This window comes from Hypanus sabinus, chromosome 7 (genome assembly GCF_030144855.1).
Source record: "Hypanus sabinus isolate sHypSab1 chromosome 7, sHypSab1.hap1, whole genome shotgun sequence".
Taxonomy (NCBI): domain Eukaryota; kingdom Metazoa; phylum Chordata; class Chondrichthyes; order Myliobatiformes; family Dasyatidae; genus Hypanus; species Hypanus sabinus.
Genome location: NC_082712.1, coordinates 37,673,612 through 37,693,479, shown reverse-complemented (window position 1 = coordinate 37,693,479; position 19,868 = coordinate 37,673,612). Strand labels below are relative to the sequence as shown.

Sequence of the window (19,868 nt, the reverse complement as noted above, 5' to 3'; positions counted from 1 at the left end):
GTAGCCTCATGTGTGGCACCTTGTCAAACACCTTCTGAAAGTCCAAATATACAACATCCACTGCATCCCCTCTATCTATCCAACTTGTAATCCCCTTGAAAAATTCCAAGCAGTTCGTCAGGCAAGTTTTTCCCTTAAGGAAATCATGCTGACTCAGTCCCATCTTGTCCTGTGTCACCAAGTACTCCATCACCTCATCCTTAACAATTGACTGCAACAGCTTCCCAACCACTGAGGTCAGTCTAACTGGCCTATAATTTCCTTTCTGCTGCCTTCCTCATTTCTTAAAGAGTGGAGTGGCATTTGAAATTTTCCAGAACTCTGGCACCATGCCAGAGTCCAATGATTTTTGAAAGATCACTAATGCCTCCACAATATCTACCACTAGCACTTTCAAAACCCTGCGGTGCAGTTCATCTGGTCTGGTTGACTTATGTACCCTTAGGTCTTTCAGCTTTTTTTGCACCTTCTCCATTGTATTAGTAACTACACTCACTCCTCTTCCCTCCCACCCTTCAACAACTGGCACACTGTTAGTGTCTTCCACTGTTATTTCTCCGACCTTATTTTCTAGAGGTCCTATATCCACTCTCATCTCTCTTTTATTACATACTTGGAAAAAGCTTTAACTATCCACTTTGTTATTGTTTGCTAGCTTGGTTTCATATTTCATCTTTTCCCTCCTAATGATTCTTTTAGTTGCCCTGTGTAGGTTTTTAAAAGCTTCCAATCCTCTGCCTTCCTGCTAAGTTTTGCTTTGTTGAAAGCAAAAAATTGCTCTCTCTTACTTTTACATTAGCTATGACTTTCCTTGTCAGCCACAGTGGTACTATTTTGCCATTAGAGTATTTCTTTGTTTTTAGAATGCTCATGTCCTGCACCTTCCTCATTTTCCCCAGCAACTCTCACCATTGCTGTTCTGCTGACATCCCTGCCAGCATCTCCTTCCAATTTACTTTGGCCAACTCCTCTCTCATACCACTGTAATTTCCCTTTACTTTCAGACTTTACTTTCTCCCTATCAAATTTCAAGGGGAACTCAATCTTGTGATCACTGGTTCCTAATGGTTATTTTACCTTAAGGTCCCTAATCACGTCTGGTCCATTACATAACACCCAATTGAGTATAGCTGATCCCCTAGTAAGCTCAATGATAAACTGCTCTCTAAAAAGCCATCTTATAGGCATTCAACAAGTTCACTCTGTTGAGATCCATTACCAAACTGATTTTCCCAATCGACCTGCATGTTGAAATCTCCTGTAACTATCATAACATTACTCCTTTGACTCACCTTTTCCATTTCCTGTTGTAATCAGCTCCTCCCTGCTGCTGTTGGGAGGCCTGTATATAACTGCCTTCAGGGTTCATTGACCCTTGCAGTTTTTTAACTCAACTCACAAAGATTCAATATGTTCAGATCCCTTGTCACATCTTTCTACTGATTTGATGCCATTCTTTACCAGCAGAGCCATGCCAACCCGTCTGCCTACATTCCTATCCCTGCGATACAATGTGTAACCTTGGACATTCAGCTCCCAACAACAACCATCCTTCAGCCACGTTCCAGTGATAGCCACAACATTGTAACTGATAATCTGTAATAGTGCAATAAAATCATCCACCCCATTTCTTAGTGATTCATACAATTAATAGATAATAGGAGTAAATTCAGTTATTGCAATCAAATATTGCAAGCATGGCTCAACATGAAGTTAGATGCACTTTGATTATAATGGTTTGCCTCTTCTACCTCCAAACGCTCAGCAAATAGCCCCTCCTACTTGCCCCATTTTGGTTTGTCCTTTCACTGGGCTTACAGTGCTGTCTCTGTCCTGCTTTTTGATCTTCCTATTGAACCATTCCACTACTTCATTTTCCAGACCAGCTTTCCAGTTATCTTCCTTGCTCAGTGTCCATTACTCTTCGTCCTAATCTCACATGGTGCTTGCTTCTCAGTTGAAATTATTGTGTGCCAATCCCACTTGGAATTAGCACAAGCAAGCAGATTCTTTCAGACTACTGAGTCCTGATGAAGGGTCTCAGCCTGAAAAGTCGGTTGTTTATTCGTTTCCCTAGATGCTGCCCAACCTGCATTTTGTGTGTGTTGCTCTGGATTTCCACAACTGCAGAATCTCTTGTGTTTAGTTATTCTTTAACATAGGTATCCTACATAGGAGCAGAAATAGGTCATTTGGCCCATTAGTCTTCTTCGCAGGATACTATGCCTTGTAGTCTAAATACTTGAAATGCATGTAGCTTAGCTCATAATTTTTAATGGTTTTTTCTTTGTTAAAAGAACACAACCATCTACTCTCTGTTTGAGCTGTCGTTAACAATATGTCCAATAGTCAACGTGGCTATTTATTGCCCAAATGTTCTGTTTTTAAATTATCCCTATTGTTTTGTTTGAAGGGACTTTATTTTGAAAGAATATCACCATTGCACAGAATTCTTTGTTTCACTGTTCTTTTCCTGTATTAATTTGGTTAATTAGCAAATTGAATGATTTTACTTAACGACTCTTTGCCTTCCCCATTGCTTTTGCTGTTCTTGATGTTGGATTTGCAGTGAATTGCAATTCCACATGATCATCTTCCAACATCTTGACCTAAGTGATTGTTCTCTGCGTGTAATTTTACTTTGTATGCACTGCAGGCAAATTATTGTTTTTTAAACAGCTACTTGGAAATGAAAGAGCACAATGAACACAATTCCAGTTTAATGCCTCCACCCTGCCAATCAATGGCTTTTCTCTCTGTTTTGTTTGTGATGAACCTTGTTCAGTCAATATATTGTTCTTATAAACCATCCTCTGTTAATATCTTGCCTGTCTTACATCAGAACCAGACACTGAACATTAGGCTTTTGAAATGGTTTGGACTTTGACATCTACACACCCATTTTCAACTGGCTCTGGTGTTTTCCCTGTCTGACTCGTTACTCTGCCTGACTCATCAGCAGCAGAGGTTAAATTTTTTTAATCAATAGGCTGTTTAGAATAAGCAAAGTTCCATTTTCTTAACCATGCAGGCCAGGCAGCATCTATAGGAAGAAGCACTGTTGACATTTCGGGCTAAGGCCACATCCACACGAGACCGGATAATTTTGAAAACGCCGGTTTCGCGTAAAAACTATAGGCGACCACCCTATGCATTTTTGAAAAAAATCTCTATCCACGTTGAAACGGAGATTTTGGCGAATCTCCTCCTACTGGGCATGTGCAGGACGCATCTACCGAAAACAAGCGTCATGGTTGGTGTCGAATCTCGCTGTGAAAGACGGTGCGCGTTTGTGTAGTTACAGACTAGAAAGACTTAAAACTACAGATAGCTGTTGGCTTTCGCGCAGGAGAACTTAAAAGTAAAAAAAAAACACAAATACTGGAGCGTACGGAGGCAACTGACAGGAGTTCACGGACAGATTGACCCGGCTGACGACGAACATTGAAAAACTGACCAACTCTGTTGCATTAATAAAGCACCTTGTTAAATGTATAAAACATGTCTGCATCAGTGTTATCTTGTATTTCCATACAATGTTACATTAGGCTGTTGCATATCTATTGTCAGAGAAGTATTTGCATAAATATGTAAACCACCTTCATATGAGCAAGGACAGAAAACGGGGCAAAGTGAGTACAGTATACATTTATTCAGTAGGTTATGGGTCAAAGTATTTGGTGAGTACATTTCTAACTCTTCTGGCGTCAGTCTCATTGCCGTCCGTTCTGAAATTGTTAGGTTGCGTTTAAGAAAACAATGAAATAGCAAGCACCATGTGATATTAGGACGAAGAGTAATGGACACTGAGCAAGGAAGATAACTGGAAAGCTGGTCTGGAAAATGAAGTAGTGGAATGGTTCAATAGGAAGATCAAAAAGCAGGACAGAGACAGCACTGTAAGCCCAGTGAAAGGACAAACTGAAATGGGGCAAGTAGAAGGAGCTATTTGCTGAGCGTTTGGAGGTAGAAGAGGCAAACCATTATAATCAAACTGCATCTAACTTCATGTTGAGCCATGCTTGCAATATTTGAATGCAATAACTGAAATTACTCTTATTGTCTATTAATTGTATGAATCACTAAGAAATGAGGTGGATGATTTTATTGCACTATTACAGATTATCAGTTATCAGTTATTATCAGTTATTACAGATTATCAGTGTTGTGGCTATCACTGGAACGTGGCTGAAGGATGGTTGTAGTTGGGAGCTGAATTTGCCAGATTTGGCTGGTGCACAGTGTTACGAATGAGGAGCAACTCTGATGGGCCGAAGGGTGCAAAGTCGCCCCCCCCCCTTTGAGAATCGCAAAATCGCTATTATTAAAATCGCTATATAAAGAAAGAGAGAGAGAATAACAGCTATTCACTTGCTGACTTTCCTTTTACGATCTTGATCTGTCTCCACCCTTTAGCTAGACCGTTCCATGGAGGACTCGTCACCCAGGCAAGGGTGGACATACACACAAACCCCCACAGGTCTCTCCTGGTGCATCTGAGGGGTGTTCCCCAGACCCGACTTTTATCCCCACTCATGGGGTCTCAGATGTCAATCAGGTTGGGATGATGCAATCCCTCAACCAGACCACTCTGGTTGCCCCCTGAGGGGTTTCAATGAATAGTACAGTACTCAATACACAATTCCTCCTTCAAGAGACAATAGCAGTAATCTCTCTCTTTGTCAATAGGAGACATTCCACCTTTGTGTATCCCAGCGTTGTCTCTCTCTCATTACTGACATGCTGTGTATCTCTCTCATTTCCTGGGTATCAGACCTGAAATAATAGCGATTTTGCGATTCTCAAAAAGGGGAGGGGGCAACTTTGCACCCTTCGGCCCCTCAGAGTTGCTCCACATTCGTAACACTGTGCACCAGCCAAATCTGGCAGCAAACAGTCTTTTGGAAGAGCCCAGCAGGATGAGTAACATCTGTGGGGTGAATAGGATATTTTAGGTCAAAACCCGGTGTCATGCCTGAACCGAAACACTGACGATTCCTTTCAGCCCACAATGTCTACTTGACAGCCTGAGCTCTTCTGACAGATTCCAACATCTGCAGTCGCTTGTGTCTACACAGATCTCTCAATATGCCCATTATGCCCCCTCTGTCGCGTGCCCCTGACCTCCAACCCCAATATTTATATTGTATTTCTAGTTGTATCTGAGTGTTTTCTTCATAGTTACTTTCAAGACCAACTTCATTAGTGATGGAGTTTGTTGGCTCATCTTTTATTTAGCTCAGTAACAGACCCTTCAGCCCAATGAGCCTGCGCCGCTGCGCCACAGTTGCACCGCTGTGACCAAATAACCGACTGAACTGTATGTCTTTGGACAATGGGAGAGAACCCATGTAGTCACGGGAAGAGCATGCAAACTCCTTACAGGCAGTGCAGGAATTGAACCTGGGTCGCGGGCGATGAAGTAGGGTTATGATAACCGCTATGCTACCATTCCACCTACATCCAAAGAAACGAATTTGGACATTGGACACTTCTTATTCACTAAACCCCATACATCTCTTGTATACTTCCATTAATATCTAAATTCCCTCAAAAATGTTACTGTATGTATACCTGTGCAATTTCTAAATTGACCTGCCTTAATATAAAAGATGCAGTAATTTCAGAGGCATAACTGGAGTAAGTGCTTCTGAAATTTAATTCCCTCCTTCCTCCTTTTAATGCATATTCTTTTTTGATTTGGGGGTTTCAAGTAAAATACTCCAGAACCTGAAGCATTCAAGATGTTAGCATCAGTAGTCACAATACAAAGTTTAAACCCGGTAAGCCGAGACTCTGTGTTATAAGTTAATGATCTATAATTTAAACTACGTGGTTGAACTTTTGACTTTTCTTGGTTATTTACATAAGCATTTTTTTGTGGTAAAGCTTCTGTCTCTATTTGCTGAACACAGCTCGACCTTGTTGCCACCAACTGTGTTGGCGTGGAGTTAGTGCAAACTCTGCAAGCACGTTCGTGAGCAGATGATTTTCAAGAAGACGTGGAAGTTGAGAATAATTGCCAAGCTTTGGTGTGTTGAAAACTGTATCTAAGCAACCTAAGAGCATATTGAAGTGGCAGGGAGGGCCTCAGTCTGAGAGTGAGGAATGACTCTTGGGGCCAGATTGAGAAGGTCAGGGCTGGAGGAGAGGGTCAGGCCAGTGTTCAGCTCTCTGCGTGACGAGGTTTACTCGTCTCTGTGCTGTGGTCTGCCACTAAGCAGGTTGGCTGTGACTGCTTTGTGGCCGTCATCTCACTTTCATCAACTTCTTTTCTGAATGTCGTGTGCCTGCTTTTATTGTTTTTGTTTTTGTCTGCACATTAGGTCATCTTTTTTAATGGGTTAATTTAGGTTTCTTTGTTTTGTGGCTGCCTGTAAGGTTGTGTAAAGTATTCATAATAATCAAAGTAATTTGAACTTTGCGCCTTTGAGATTTTTGTACTATCAGCTAAGTGTCTAAATCTGTACAGACTGAGGTAAATCCAGACTGAGTCTCACTTGATGTAGTTTTAGATCTCCGTTTTCAACTTTCCTGAATGGTTAGTAATGGGCATATCAATTTCAAAACAAGTGTGTTGCATTTTATTGGGAATCAGAGCAGACTCGGTGGGCTGAATGGCATAATTCTGCCCCTATATCTTATGCTGTATGTCTTATGAAGAAATATATCATTTGCATTAGAAGAGTTTGTATGGGTTAGAAGAACAGAAGACCAAGGAGCATAGATATACAGATCATATCGGGCATTCAAATAGATTTTGTATTTGCTTTGAACAAAATCACGGTAACAGTATGTGAAACACTACAGCGTTATCATTCTAATGTTAGTAAAGAATAGAAGCACTAAGGGAAGGTGCAAAGTAACAAATAACAAATCCAGAACTGAGATTGGGTATAGAAAAGAGAAAGAAAATCAAAGCCTGTTCAGGAAAGAGAAGACATGAGTGACAGCCTGATAGTGATTTTTACACTTAACTGAGATGGAAATTCAGTTGCTACCACTTTTGTAGGGAAAGCTAAAATTTAAGGCCACAATATAGAATAGTAAGCAACGTATCAAATGTCGCACTCAGAGAAACATCTATCCTAAAGCTATTAGAAAATAGATTTTGCTAATTTAAATACTGGATGGAGTGCTGAGGGATGAAAGTTGTGGATAAGTAAATTGCATTGGGTAAACAAGTGAGAAGGAACGTGGATCATTTGGTGTAAAAGGTCTGCAAATTATCAAACACAATTTGTGATACCTTTTAGCATTATGAAGATCAGAAAAAGAAATTGTATGACTCGATGTTTGCAGCCATTAACACCTGATCACAAGGGATATTGACATCTTAAAGGAAGTTGTGTTTTTGTCATACAGCAAAGAAAAGATGTCATTAAGCTGGAAAGGGCACAGAAATGATTCACAGAGATCTTACTGGGACCGGTTGGCTTGAGTCACAAGGAGAACGCGAATGCCCAAATTAGAATAGAGGTTTGGGGCTTTTGTTTTTTAACTGGAGCATCGGAAGTGTTAAAGATAATGTTATGCCAGTTGTAGATAAGGTAGAAGGTCTAAACTAGAGGGTGTAAGTTTAAGGTAAGAGTGGAAAGATTTAAGAGTGACCCTAACGAGCAACCTTTTCCAAACAGAAGGTGTTGGGTATAGGGAATGAGCTGCCAGAGGGACTATAAGAGGAGTATACCCTTCAATTACCGTGTTTAAAAGACATTAGTTCAGGTTCATGGATCGGCAATGTTTAAAGGGATATTGGCCAACTGCAGGGAAATAAGACTAGCTCAGTTGGGTATTTAGACAGCATGGGCAAGTTTCTGTATGGGATAACTATGAGCAACATGCACAAAATACTAGAAGAACTCAGCAATTCCCAGCCCAAAATATGGACTGTTCATTCCCCTGCATGCATGCTGCTGGACTTGTTGGTTCCACCAGCGTTTTGTGTGTGTTGCCCAAGATTTCCAGCATATGAATAATCCCTTATGTTTGGTATAACTATGGGAAAAGTCTACTCTTCTGGAAGTAACAAGTGAGGAGACAAGGGGAAATTGAAAATCTTGAGGACATTTAATTACATCCCAAAAAGAAGAACTGCACCTTTCTGAGAATGCTCAGGACCAGGCAGTATATTGACTAGGCTATTGACTTGTGTAATTTTGTCATTGATTTATTTGCTTTCAAGTAGCAGAGACAGCACATTGGTGTTCAGCATGATGGCTCTTTAGTTTACTTTATTTGACTGGCTATGAATATTTGAGGATGGGTTAAAATGAGACAGTAGTGATTCACTGTACCTCTTTTTCTTGCAATAGCTGCTGTTACAGCATCAGGAAGCAATTTCACCAGATCATAATGACCTATTGCATGAGCTCCTGGAAGGTTTGGGAAGTGTACCTGATATTGAAACTTTGATTGGTGAGTAATTTAAGTTATGTCTACAGTATTTTATTTTTACTAAGAAATGAATTCAATCTGGATGAATGAGACAAATGATTTTTTTTTAAATCTGGAAGAGAAATAGAAACAAATATGGCTCAGATAGCTTTACCCACAATGAAATTTGTGTATTGCATGTTAAGTGTTTGTTCCATTTAATTAAAGCAGGAGGGCAAAGAAATCTAATTTGCGTCTTCAGAAAATTTAATTATTCTGTAAATTGGATTAAGAAATAAGACTATATTTTGAAATTTAACATGTCAACAGCCGTATAGCGTAATTTGAATACAGTCAAAGGTATATGAGAAAAATAGCTGAATGAACAAATTTGAACTGAGAAACATAATTGAATTGTCTGTAGAACACAGATCTTCACAAATGTTAAAGCTCGAACAACACACGATGTGGGAGAAACTCAGTGGTATCTATGGAGTGAAATGGTCAATCAAGGCCTTCATCTGGACTGCCTCTGCAGTTTCTTGTGTCTCCATTAATCATTATCCTAATCTGCTATGTAATTTGATCCTAGAAACTTTTTAAAATAAAATGCCTCTGTGACCAAACTTATACTTATCTGCAACATCGAGTATCAGATTGCACTCTAAACTGGTGCACATTTTTGCCACAATAGTTAATGGATGCAGTATTGGGTCATGAGTAGTAATAGCCATAGTCTCAGAACAAGACCATTCAGCCCATCAAGTCTGCTTATTTACTTTCCCTTTCAACTCCATTCTCCTGCCTTCTCCCCATCACCTTTGACATGCTTACTCATCAATAACGTAGCAACATCCATTTTAAGTATACGAATTCAACAGATTCACCACACTCTGGCTAAAGAAATTCCTGCTCATCTCTGTTGAAAGAGGTATCCTTCAATTCTGCAGCTGTGCCCTCTGGTCCGAGACCCTCCCAGCATTGGAAACATCTCCATATCTAGGCCTTTCAATATTCAATAGGTTTCAGTGAGATCCCCCTTCATTCTCCTAATCTCCAATGACCATAGGTGGCCAGATCTAAGTCATGCCCATCCCCTAGCTCGATGGCATCTGATAGCTCACTCTACCAATGGACCTGATGATGAAAAGTATTTAACCATATAACAATTACAGCATGGAAACAGGCCATCTCAGCCCTGCTAGTCCTTGCCAAACGCTTACTCTCAACTAGTCCCACCTGCCTGCACTCAGCCCATAACCCTCCATTCCTTTCCTGTCCATATACCGATCCATATTTTTGAAATGACAAAATCGAACCTGCCTCTACCACTTCTACTGGAAGCTCATTCCACACAGCTACCACTCTCTGAGTAAAGAAGTTCTCCCTCGTGTTAGCCCTAAACTTTTGCCCCCGTCTCAACTCATGTCCTCTTGTTTGAATCTCCCCTGCTTTAAATGGAAAAAGCCTATCCACGTCAACTCTATCTATCCCCCTCATAATTTTAAATACCTCTATCAAGTCCCCCCTCAACCTTCTATGCTCCAAAGAATAAAGACCTAACTTGTTCAACCTTTCTCTGTAACTTAGGTGCTGAAACCCAGGTAACATTCTAGTAAATCACCTCTGTACTCTCTCTATTTTGTTGACATCTTTCCTATAATTCAGTGACCAGAACTGTACACAATACTCTAATTTTGGCCTCACCAATGCCTTGTACAATTTTAACATTACATCCCAACTCCTATACTCAATGCTCTGATTTATAAAGGCCAGCATACCAAAAGCTTTCTTCACCACCCTATCCGCATGAGATTCCACCTTCAGGGAACTATGCACCATTATTCCTAGATTACTCTGTTCCTCAATGCCCTACCATTTACCATGTATGTCCTATTTTGATTAGTTCTACCAAAATGTAGCACCTCACACTTAAGAGCATTAATTTCCATCTGCCAACTTTCAGCCCACTCTTCTAACTGGCTTAAATCTCTCTGCAAGCTTTGAAAACCTACTTCATTATCCACAACGCCACCTATCTTAGTATCATCTGCATACTTACTAATCCAATTGATTTAAGCTTATAATTTACTACTTTTAAATAAAATTCTTTTGAATGTGAGTTTAATGTATATAAGATAGTAAAAACATGTTTTTTATTTTCTGTCATTGTTTTTATTAATATCAGTTATCTTCACTTTTGTCCTCAGTGAAGATTGCTGACACCATTCAAATGAATGATTATTCTGCCAGTTAGAGTTAGCATAAAGTTAAGGGACAAAGGATAGCCAAGTGGTCTAAGGCACTGCATTCAGTTTGCAGTCTCCTCTATATGTCTGGGTTCAAATCCCACTCCGATATCTCTAAATAAGTAGAAAATCAAAATCAAATGAAATGTCACATGGCTGCAATGAAAGTTATTGTAAAATTCATTTGTACTCTCTTCTCATTCAGCTTGGGGTATTCGCAAATGCAACCTCAAACAAAGGAGACACTGCACACATGTTCAAGACTACAAGGAAACACTTTATATGAAATAGGACTCATCTTGATGAAGGGTCTCAGCCCGAAATGTCGACAGTGCTTCTCCTTATAGATGCTACCTGGCCTGCTGCGTTCCACCAGCATTTTGTGTGTGTTGTTTGAATTTCCAGCATCTGCAGATTTCCTCGTGTTTGCTCTTTAAAATCTTGTATGTGGCCAGAGCTCTCCCTAGCTCTGACTCAACATGCTCGAACCTTCTGTGAAGTATTTATCTCCATCTTCTTAGCACTGATACCAGTCATGCCCCAGCCTGAGACCAAAATCCTCTCCCACTGCACAAAGTGCCCCTTTTTAAATCCTGCAAGATTCCTTCATCGCATAGCATAAATATCAATCTGGTACTTCTCCATCCCTTGGTGGTACTAGTTGCAGCTCCTTATCACTTACGACCTTCAGGCCAGACACATAATTTAGGAAAAGGTAGGCAACAGGTCTGTAAGGAGGAAAACATCATTCATTATATAATCCTTCGAACATACACTCATGCAGGCTAACACAGCGTCTACAACCTGACACCATTTTATCATCGAACTTCCAATTTATTTTGGCATGTACCAAGGAGGAATCACAACAACTTACAAAGATCCTTACGATGATGTAACCAGCATCTCTGTTCAACACCTAGACTTGCATCGTTGTGATCCAGCATTTCCCTTTACATTTCCAGCCAGCTGATTTTTGCCAGAGCTCTAGTCTTGCTGTGATTGAAAGTCAATCTTTTTTGTTAATACTCATACAAATTCCTTGATTTTTGCCACATTGAAAAAGGTATAAAAGTGGATTTTATGTTTATATTTTGTCTGCATCTCCCAGTTACTCAGGGCTCATGGAGTTTATCTTCCAAGTTGATAGAGTGTGGTGCTAAACAAGACAGTTCTGAGCACTTATACCAATGGTTCAGAATTTGTGCATCTTGCTGCTGATCAGTTGATGCTAATATGAGATCTCTGCTTTCAGACGAGTGCTGAGGCACCATACATGTACTGGATGGAAATCAGCGACAGGGTCAAAAATACAGTTACAAATATTTTTGACTGGAAGATTTCAGAGTTAATTGTGCTCAGAATAGCTTTTGTGGAGAGGGTCTTCATTTTGCCCCAAATCCAACTCCCAGAAACCTTCCAAAATTGCCCACACTTGCATAGACAGAAGCAGGTCTAATTTAAATTTTGTTAGGTTGATCTGTTTCTTGGAGTTGATTTATTATTTTCACGTGCACTATAGTAGAGTGAAAAGCTTGTTGTCCCTGCTGTTCAAACAAGTCAATTAATTACACACTGCAAGGTAAAATGATGCAGAGTAAAGTGTAACAGCTACAGAGGAAGTACAGTGCAGATAGACGATAAGGTGCAAGATCATAACAAGGTAGAACGTGAGGTCAAGAGTCCATCTTATTGTTCTGGGGAGCCATCCAACAGTTTTGGCGCAGCAGGATAGAATCTGTTCTTGAACTTGATGGTATGTGATTTCCAGTGTCTTCTGCCTGATGGGAGAGAGGAGAGGAGAGAAAGGCTGTGTGGGTGGGGTCTTTGATTAAGCAGGCTGCTTTACTGAGGCAGCAAAAAGTATGGACAGTCCATAGAAGGGAAGTGGGTTCCTGTGACGTGCTGAGCTGTGTCCTCAGCTGTGTGTAGTTTTAATACCAACCCTTCAGTTCAGACCAGATAGGCTACTTTCTATAGTGCAGCAATAGAAATTGGTAAGGATCAACATGGGCATAGCAAATAACACCAGGCAGAGGTGACAATGAGCTTTCTTGGCCATCGATGGAGCCAGGCAGGCTATTGTGATACTTGGAACTTGAAGCTCTCAACCTTAACACTATTGATGTAGACAGAAGCATGTGCGCTGCTTGTTCCTGAAGTCAATATTTAACTTTTTTTGTTTGGTTTTGCTGATATTGAGGAAATGTTATGGTTGTTTGTAACTAAAATGGCATCTGGTCACATTTTTAAAACCGTTGTCTGGAAATGGGAAATGTGTTACCATTACAATTTTAAAACTATCTGCTTAATTTTTTGTGGGGAGGGGGGTTCATGATATGGCCTTTTGGTTAGATCCCTGAAATTACATACTCTGTGTTCTAACGTCAGCCATATTGGATGGTGGGACAGGCTTGAGGTGTCCCTGTTCTATTTTCTTGTGTTCTATGTCTAGACGCCTGATTTCCACAGTATCACTGGGAATAGTCTAAGCCAAATAATGAATCCAGGGAGCATCAGCTTCTGAGTAAAACTAAACACACTTTCTTTCCTGCCAGGGGAAGGAGCTGTTGATCCAAATGACCCCAACAAAGAAAATGTACTTTCTCAACTTGGCAAGACAGAAGTCTCGCTCACCCTGACCAGCAAGGTTGAACTGCAAGGAGGGGATGACACAGACATGAAGAGTTTGATGATAAAGTAAGTTTTGTACAGGAGTAACTCACTTTCCGCTTTTGCATGCTGACTTCTGCTATACTCTTTATCACTAATAAAATAATTTGTCACCATACTAACTGCAAAATAGTCATCAAAGAGCATAATACTGTTCCTCTTTTTGACAATTGGACATGGTGGTATCAAACAGCCCCTTGCCTACCGTTTGGGATGCTTGTACTCTTCCTTCGGCAGCAGTTGAACCAGGCCCTTAATTAGCTGTCGCTTGCTATGTGCATTTGCTTTTTCATTTTGAAGATGTAATTAATTTGCTTGGAAATTAGTTGTGTTTACAGTCCAACATGTTAGTTTTATTTCCCTACTGGAAAGTTAAACACCAACCAGATCTGTCAGTGTAGGTCTCAACCAGTACAGAAGAACCCAGAAACCTTGGTGGCAGGACTCAGCTTGGTTAACTGGAATTGAAGCTTTAACTATTTATCAATCATTTTGTTCAAAGTTAAGCAGTGTTTTTTGTGAATGGGGAAGCTGATTGGGTAATGAAAGGGAGGGGTATTAGCAGTGTTAAGCATGTATATCAACACGCACAGAGTGTTTGATTAACTGGCGAATGTTGCTCATTTTGGGCCAAATTGTGTTTGACCCTCCTCTGAGTCACAGAAATATTTAATTTACTGAAAAAAAATTAAGATAGGTATTTGGACAGGAAAGGAATGGAGGGTTTATGGGCTGAGTGCAGTTAGGTGGGACTAGGTAACCGTAAGCATTCAGCATGGACTAGAACGGCTGAGATGGCCTGTTTCCATGCTGTAATTGTTAAATGGTTATATCTTCAAAGATTGAGATTCCTTTCTGTATCAAGTTCCCCAAAAACCTGCAGGCCCTTGTTGACTACCTTATTTTCGCGGTTTCATTTATTCATGGGCTATGAGCTCCACGGGATGAGCCAGCACCAAATCACCAATTCTACAGCTGCTTGGCTCCTATTGTCCTGCCGACTTTGCCGCAGTGCCAGTGGGTGAGGAGTTGGGTCATGGATCGTGATAAGACCATGAAACATGGCAGCAGAATTAGGTCTCTTGGCCCATCGACTCTGCTCTGCCATTCAATCCCAGTTGTCCTTGGGAAGGAGTCTCAATGAGTTGCTCCTGCAGGCAGTGCAATCTGCTGCCTTCAGTTGTGGAATGAGTGAATAACTGCCCTGTGGTTAGAGATTTTTTTATGTTATTGAAGCCGCATTCACCCAAGCAAATGGGGAGTAACCATCACACTTCTGACCAACACTTGTAGCCACATAACAAGGCAATATAATTTAATCTAACCACAATGTATCATCACAATTCATGACTTTCATCTCCATTTTTTTTAATCCATGATTTATTTCCACAGGAGCATACCACCTACATTGCAGAATTCTGCTGCAAAAAATATATCCTTTCTCTAAATCTGTTTCATCGGAGCACTGAATAATTTTCGGGAATGCAAACAATTTGTAGGTCCTTCACAGAGCGTTCCATTTCTATTTCCACACACTTCCAAAATGACTCAAACTGCTTGGTTGCATGTCCACCACCTCAGAATTGCAGTGGTCTGGGTTGGCTTAATGGATAGAGTGTCGAAGCTGCTCTAATTCGTACATTTTTTTAAAAGTACCAATGGGAAATGAAAGCAAAGTGCTGGAGACACTAAGCAGATCAGGCAGCAACTATTTATGTTCAGATCTGGATCCTTCAGACAGAAAACAGAACTAAAAACTAAAAATCTCTTATAAATTTTCTGTCTCCACTCCCATGCTCTCCCCTTATAAATACCGGAACCTCTGTGTCACAACAATATCCTGATATATGATCCATCAGCTGTCAATTTATGCCCGCAGAAATGAATTACCTTTTCTGAGCAAACCAAAACCAAAAGACGTACTGTAATTCTAAAAAGCTGTGGGGAAAGCACAGATTTACCACTGGCAGAACTTGAACATTGAAGCTTCCACTAGTGCTTTGCGTCAGTGTGTCCAGCCCTGTGTGTCCAAACTTCCCCATAGCCCTCCGGTTTTCTAAGCTCCATGTACCAATCCAGGAGTCTCTTAAACGACCCTATTGTTTCCGCCTCCACCACCACTGCCAACTGCCCATTCCACGCACTCACCACTCTCTGCGTTTTTAAAAAAAAAACTTAACACTGACATCTCATCTGTACCTTCTCCAAGCACCTTAAAACTGTGCCCTCTCATGCCAGCCATTTTAGTCCTGGGAAAAAGCCTGTGACTATCCACACGATCAATGCGTCTCATCTTATACACCTCTATCAGGTCATCTCTCATCCTCCATCGCTCCAAGGAGAAGAGGCCAAGTTCACTCAACCTATTCTCATAAGGCATACTCCCCAATCCAGGCAACACCCTTGTAAATCCCCTCTGCACCCTTTCTATGGTTTCCACATCCTTCCTGTAGTGAGGCAACCAGAATTAAGCACAGTATTCGAAGTGGAATCTGACCAGTTCTATATAGCTGCAACATTACCTCTCTGCTCTGAAACTCAATCCACGATTGATGAAGGCCAATGCACTGTATGCTTTCTGAACCACAGAGTCAACCTGCGCAGCAGCTTTGTGTGTCCTATGGACTCAGACCCCCAAAATCCCTCTGATCCTCCACTTTGCCAAGAGTTGTACCATTATTGCTATATTCTGCCATCATATATGACCTACCAAAATGAACCACCTCACACATATCTGGGTTGAAGTCCATCTTCCACTTCTCAACCCAGTCTTGCATCCTATCAATGTCCCGTTGTAACTTTTCACAGCCCTCCACACTATCCACAATACCCCCAGCCTTTGTGTCTTCAGCAAATTTACTAACCCATCCCTGTACTTCCTCATCCAGGTCATTTATAAAAATCACGAAGAATAGGAGTCCCAGAACAGATCCCTGAGGCACTCCACTGGCTACTGGCCTCCATGCAGAATATGACCCGTCTACAACCACTCTGCTTTCTCGGGCAAGCCAGTTCTGGATCTGCAAAGCAATGCCCCTTGGATCCCATGCCTCCTTACTTTCTCAATAAGCCTTGTCAAATGCCTTGCTGAAATTCATATACACTAAATCTACTGCTCTTCCTTCATCAATGTGTTTAGTCACATCCTCAAAAAAATTTATCAGTCTTGTAAGGCATGACCTGCCTTTGACAAAACCATGCTGACTATTCCTAATCATATTATACTCTTCAAATGTTCATGAATCCCGCCTCTCAGGATCTTCTCCATCAACTTACCAACCACTGAAGTAAGACTCACTGGCCTATAATTTCCTGGGCTATCTCTACTCCCTTTCTTGAATAAGGGAACATCTGTAACCCTCCAATCCTCTGGAACTTCTCCCATCCTCATTGATGATGCAAAGACCATCGCCAGCGGCTCAGCAATCTCCTCCCTCACTTCCCACAGTAGCCTGGGGTGCATCTTGTGCGGTCCCAGTGTCTTATCCAACTTGATGTTTTCCAAAAGCTCCAGCACATCCTCTTCTTTAATATCTACATGCTCAAGCTTTTAAGTCCGCTGCAAGTCATCACTACAATCACTAAGATCCTTTTCCATAGTGAATACTGAAGCAAAGCATTCATTAAGAACCTCTACTATCTCCTCGGGTTCCATACACACTTTTCCACTGTCACATTGGTCCTATTCCCTCACATCTTATCCTCTTGCTCTTCACATACTTGTAGACTGCCTTGGGGTTTTCCTTAATCCTATCAGCCAAGGCCTTCTCATGACCCCTTCTAGCTCTCCTAATTTCATTCTTAAGCTCCTTCCTGCTAGCCTTATAACCTTCTAGATCTCTATCATTACCTAGCTTTTTGAAACTTTCGTAAGCTCTTCTTTTCTTCTTCACTAAATTTACAACAGCCTTTGTACATCACAGATCTTGTACCCTACCATCCTTTCCCTGTCTCATTGGAATGTACATAAGCAGAACCCCACGCAAATATCCCCTGAACATTTGCCACATTTCTTCCATATGTTTCCCTGCAAAGATCTGTTTCCAATTTATGTTTCTAAGTTCCTGCCTGATAGTCTCATATTTCCCCTTACTCCAATTAAACACATTCCTAAGTTGTCTGTTCCTATCCCTCTCCAATGCTATGGTAAAGGAGACAGAATTGTGATCACTATCTCCAAAATGCTGTCCCACTGATAGACCTGACACCTGACCAGGTTCATTTCCCAGTTACAGATCAAGTACAGCCTCTCCTCTGTAGCCGTATCTACATATTATATCAAGAAATGTTCCTGAACACACCTAATAAACTCCACTCCATCTCAACCCCTCACTCTAGGGAGATGCCAAACAATATTTGGGAAATTAAAATCTCTCACCACAACAACCCTGTTATTATTACTCCTTTCCAGAATGTGTCTCCCTATCTGCTGCTCCTCAATGTTACTATTGGGTGGTCTATTAAAAAAAAACACCCAGTAGAGTTATTGACCCCTTCCTATTCCTAACTTCCACCCACAGAGACTCCATAGACAATCCTTCCATGACTTCCTCCTTTTCTGCAGCTGTGACACTCTCTCTGATCAACAGTGCCACGCCCCCACCTCTTTTGCCTCCCTCCCTGTCCTTTCTGAAACATCTAAAGCCTGGCACTTGAAGTAGCCATTCCTGCCCCTGCACCATCCAAGTCTCTGTAAAAGCCACAACATCATAGCTCCAAGTGCTGATACACGCTCTAAGCTCATCTGCTTTGTTCATAATACTCGTTGCATTAAAATAGACACATCTCAAACCATTGGTCTGATAGTGGCCCTTCTCTATCACCAGCCTATCCTCCCTCTCACACTATCTCCAAGTTTTCTATATTTGTAAGCTTCCTCCTTCACTTCAGTTCAGTTCCCATCCCCTAGCAATTCTAGTTTAAACTCTCCCCAGTAGCCTTTACAAATCTCCCCACCAGGATATTAGTCCCCCTGGGATTCAAGTGCAACATGTCCTTTTTGTACAGGTCACACCTGCCCCAAAAGAGGTCCCAATGATCCATAAATCTGAAACCCTGCCCCCTGCTCCAATCCCTCAGTCATGCTTTTATCCTCCACCTCATTGTATTCCTATACTCACTGTCACGTTGCACAGGCAGTAATCCCGAGATTAACTACCTTTTGAGGTCCTTCTTCTCAACTTCCTTCCTAACTCCCTGTAGTCTGCTTTCTGGACCTCCTCCCTTTTCCTACCTATGTCGTTGGTACCAATATGTATCACGACCTCTGGCTGTTCTCCTTCCCACTTCAGGATATCATGGACACGATTAGAAACATCCCACAACCTGGCACCTGGGAGGCAAACTACCATCGGCGTTTCTTTCCTGTGTCCACAGAATCGCCTGTCTGACCCCCTAATTGTAGAGTCCCTTATCACTGCTGCCATCCTCTTCCTTTCTGTACCCTTCATAAATCACAGGGCCAGACTCTGTGCCAGAGCTGTGGCCACTGTTGCTTCCCTCAGGTAGGCTGTCTCCCCCAACAGTACTCAGACAGGAGTACTTATTGTTAAGGAGGACAGCCACTGGTGTACACACTAGCATTGGCCTCTTGTCCTTCCTTTGTCTGATTGTTACCCACTTATTTGTCTCCTGGGGCTCCGGAGTGTCTACCTGCCTATAGCTCCTTTCTGTCACCTCCTCGCGAAGGTCATTGAGCTGCATCTCCAGTTTCCTAACGTGGTCCCTGAGGAGCTGCAGCTGGACGCACCGGGTGCAGATGTGGCCGTCCGGGAGGCTGGGAGTCTCCAGACCTCCCACATCTGACACCGAGCACAGAAAACCAGCCTCACACACATACTTACTGTCTGTATTCTACACAAGCAACTTTCTTTGCTTTGACCCATTATCACCAAAGCCCTGTTGAGCCAAAGCCTTCCTACTCTATCTCCCTCTGGCACCCGCTCTATAAGGTGTCTCCTTTTAAACTCTTCTCGCTGTTCTCACTGGCTGATGTCCACGTGCTTGCGCAGTCGTGCCCTGATCAAACCGCTGAAGAAATAGCCTGGTGTCCAGCTCCAGAGTTTCAAGGGCATGTTACACATGCTTCACCCTGTGATGAGTTTGACAAGTTATTAATCTGAAGCAAGTGAGGTTGGGCTGGTTTATTCTAGAATGACCCAAAGTGACTGTACTAACCATGAAGATGATGCTTCTAAAGCCTCTGGGATCCCTGTCACAGTGTGGTGCTCTCACACAGATCTGCAGCCTGGGAAGTGGGATCTCCTCTGTGTGCTGACTTGATAATTGGAACCATTTGTAAAAGCACTGCCAAAATGATCATGTTCTTCTTAACGTGAAGTTCTGATTTGTTCCAAGTATTGCTACACTGCCCTTTACCCCAATGTGATAAAATCTTCATAGTATGAATTAAAGTTGTAGGTGGATTCGGATTAAGTTCGGCATCTGGCGGAACTGGTATGCTTTTGAATTGCAACATAAACTCCACCCTCGCAGTGCTGGAGCTGGTCAGACTGAACCAGCAGTGTCAAGCTTTTCCAGAGCTGAACAATGTACAGGGATATTCTGAGTAGT

At 41.7% G+C, this 19,868-nt stretch overlaps 1 protein-coding gene across 2 annotated transcripts in view; it reads left to right on the top strand.

The window, feature by feature from the left end:
• iqgap2 (IQ motif containing GTPase activating protein 2) overlaps positions 1 to 19,868 on the top strand; it is a 282,888-nt gene that overhangs the window by 225,010 nt on the left and 38,010 nt on the right. For both annotated transcript variants that reach the window (XM_059974514.1, XM_059974515.1), the window contains 2 exons: positions 8,316 to 8,418; positions 13,181 to 13,322. In XM_059974514.1, coding sequence (XP_059830497.1) covers positions 8,316 to 8,418; positions 13,181 to 13,322 — 245 coding nt within the window. The remainder of the gene's footprint in view (positions 1 to 8,315; positions 8,419 to 13,180; positions 13,323 to 19,868) is intronic.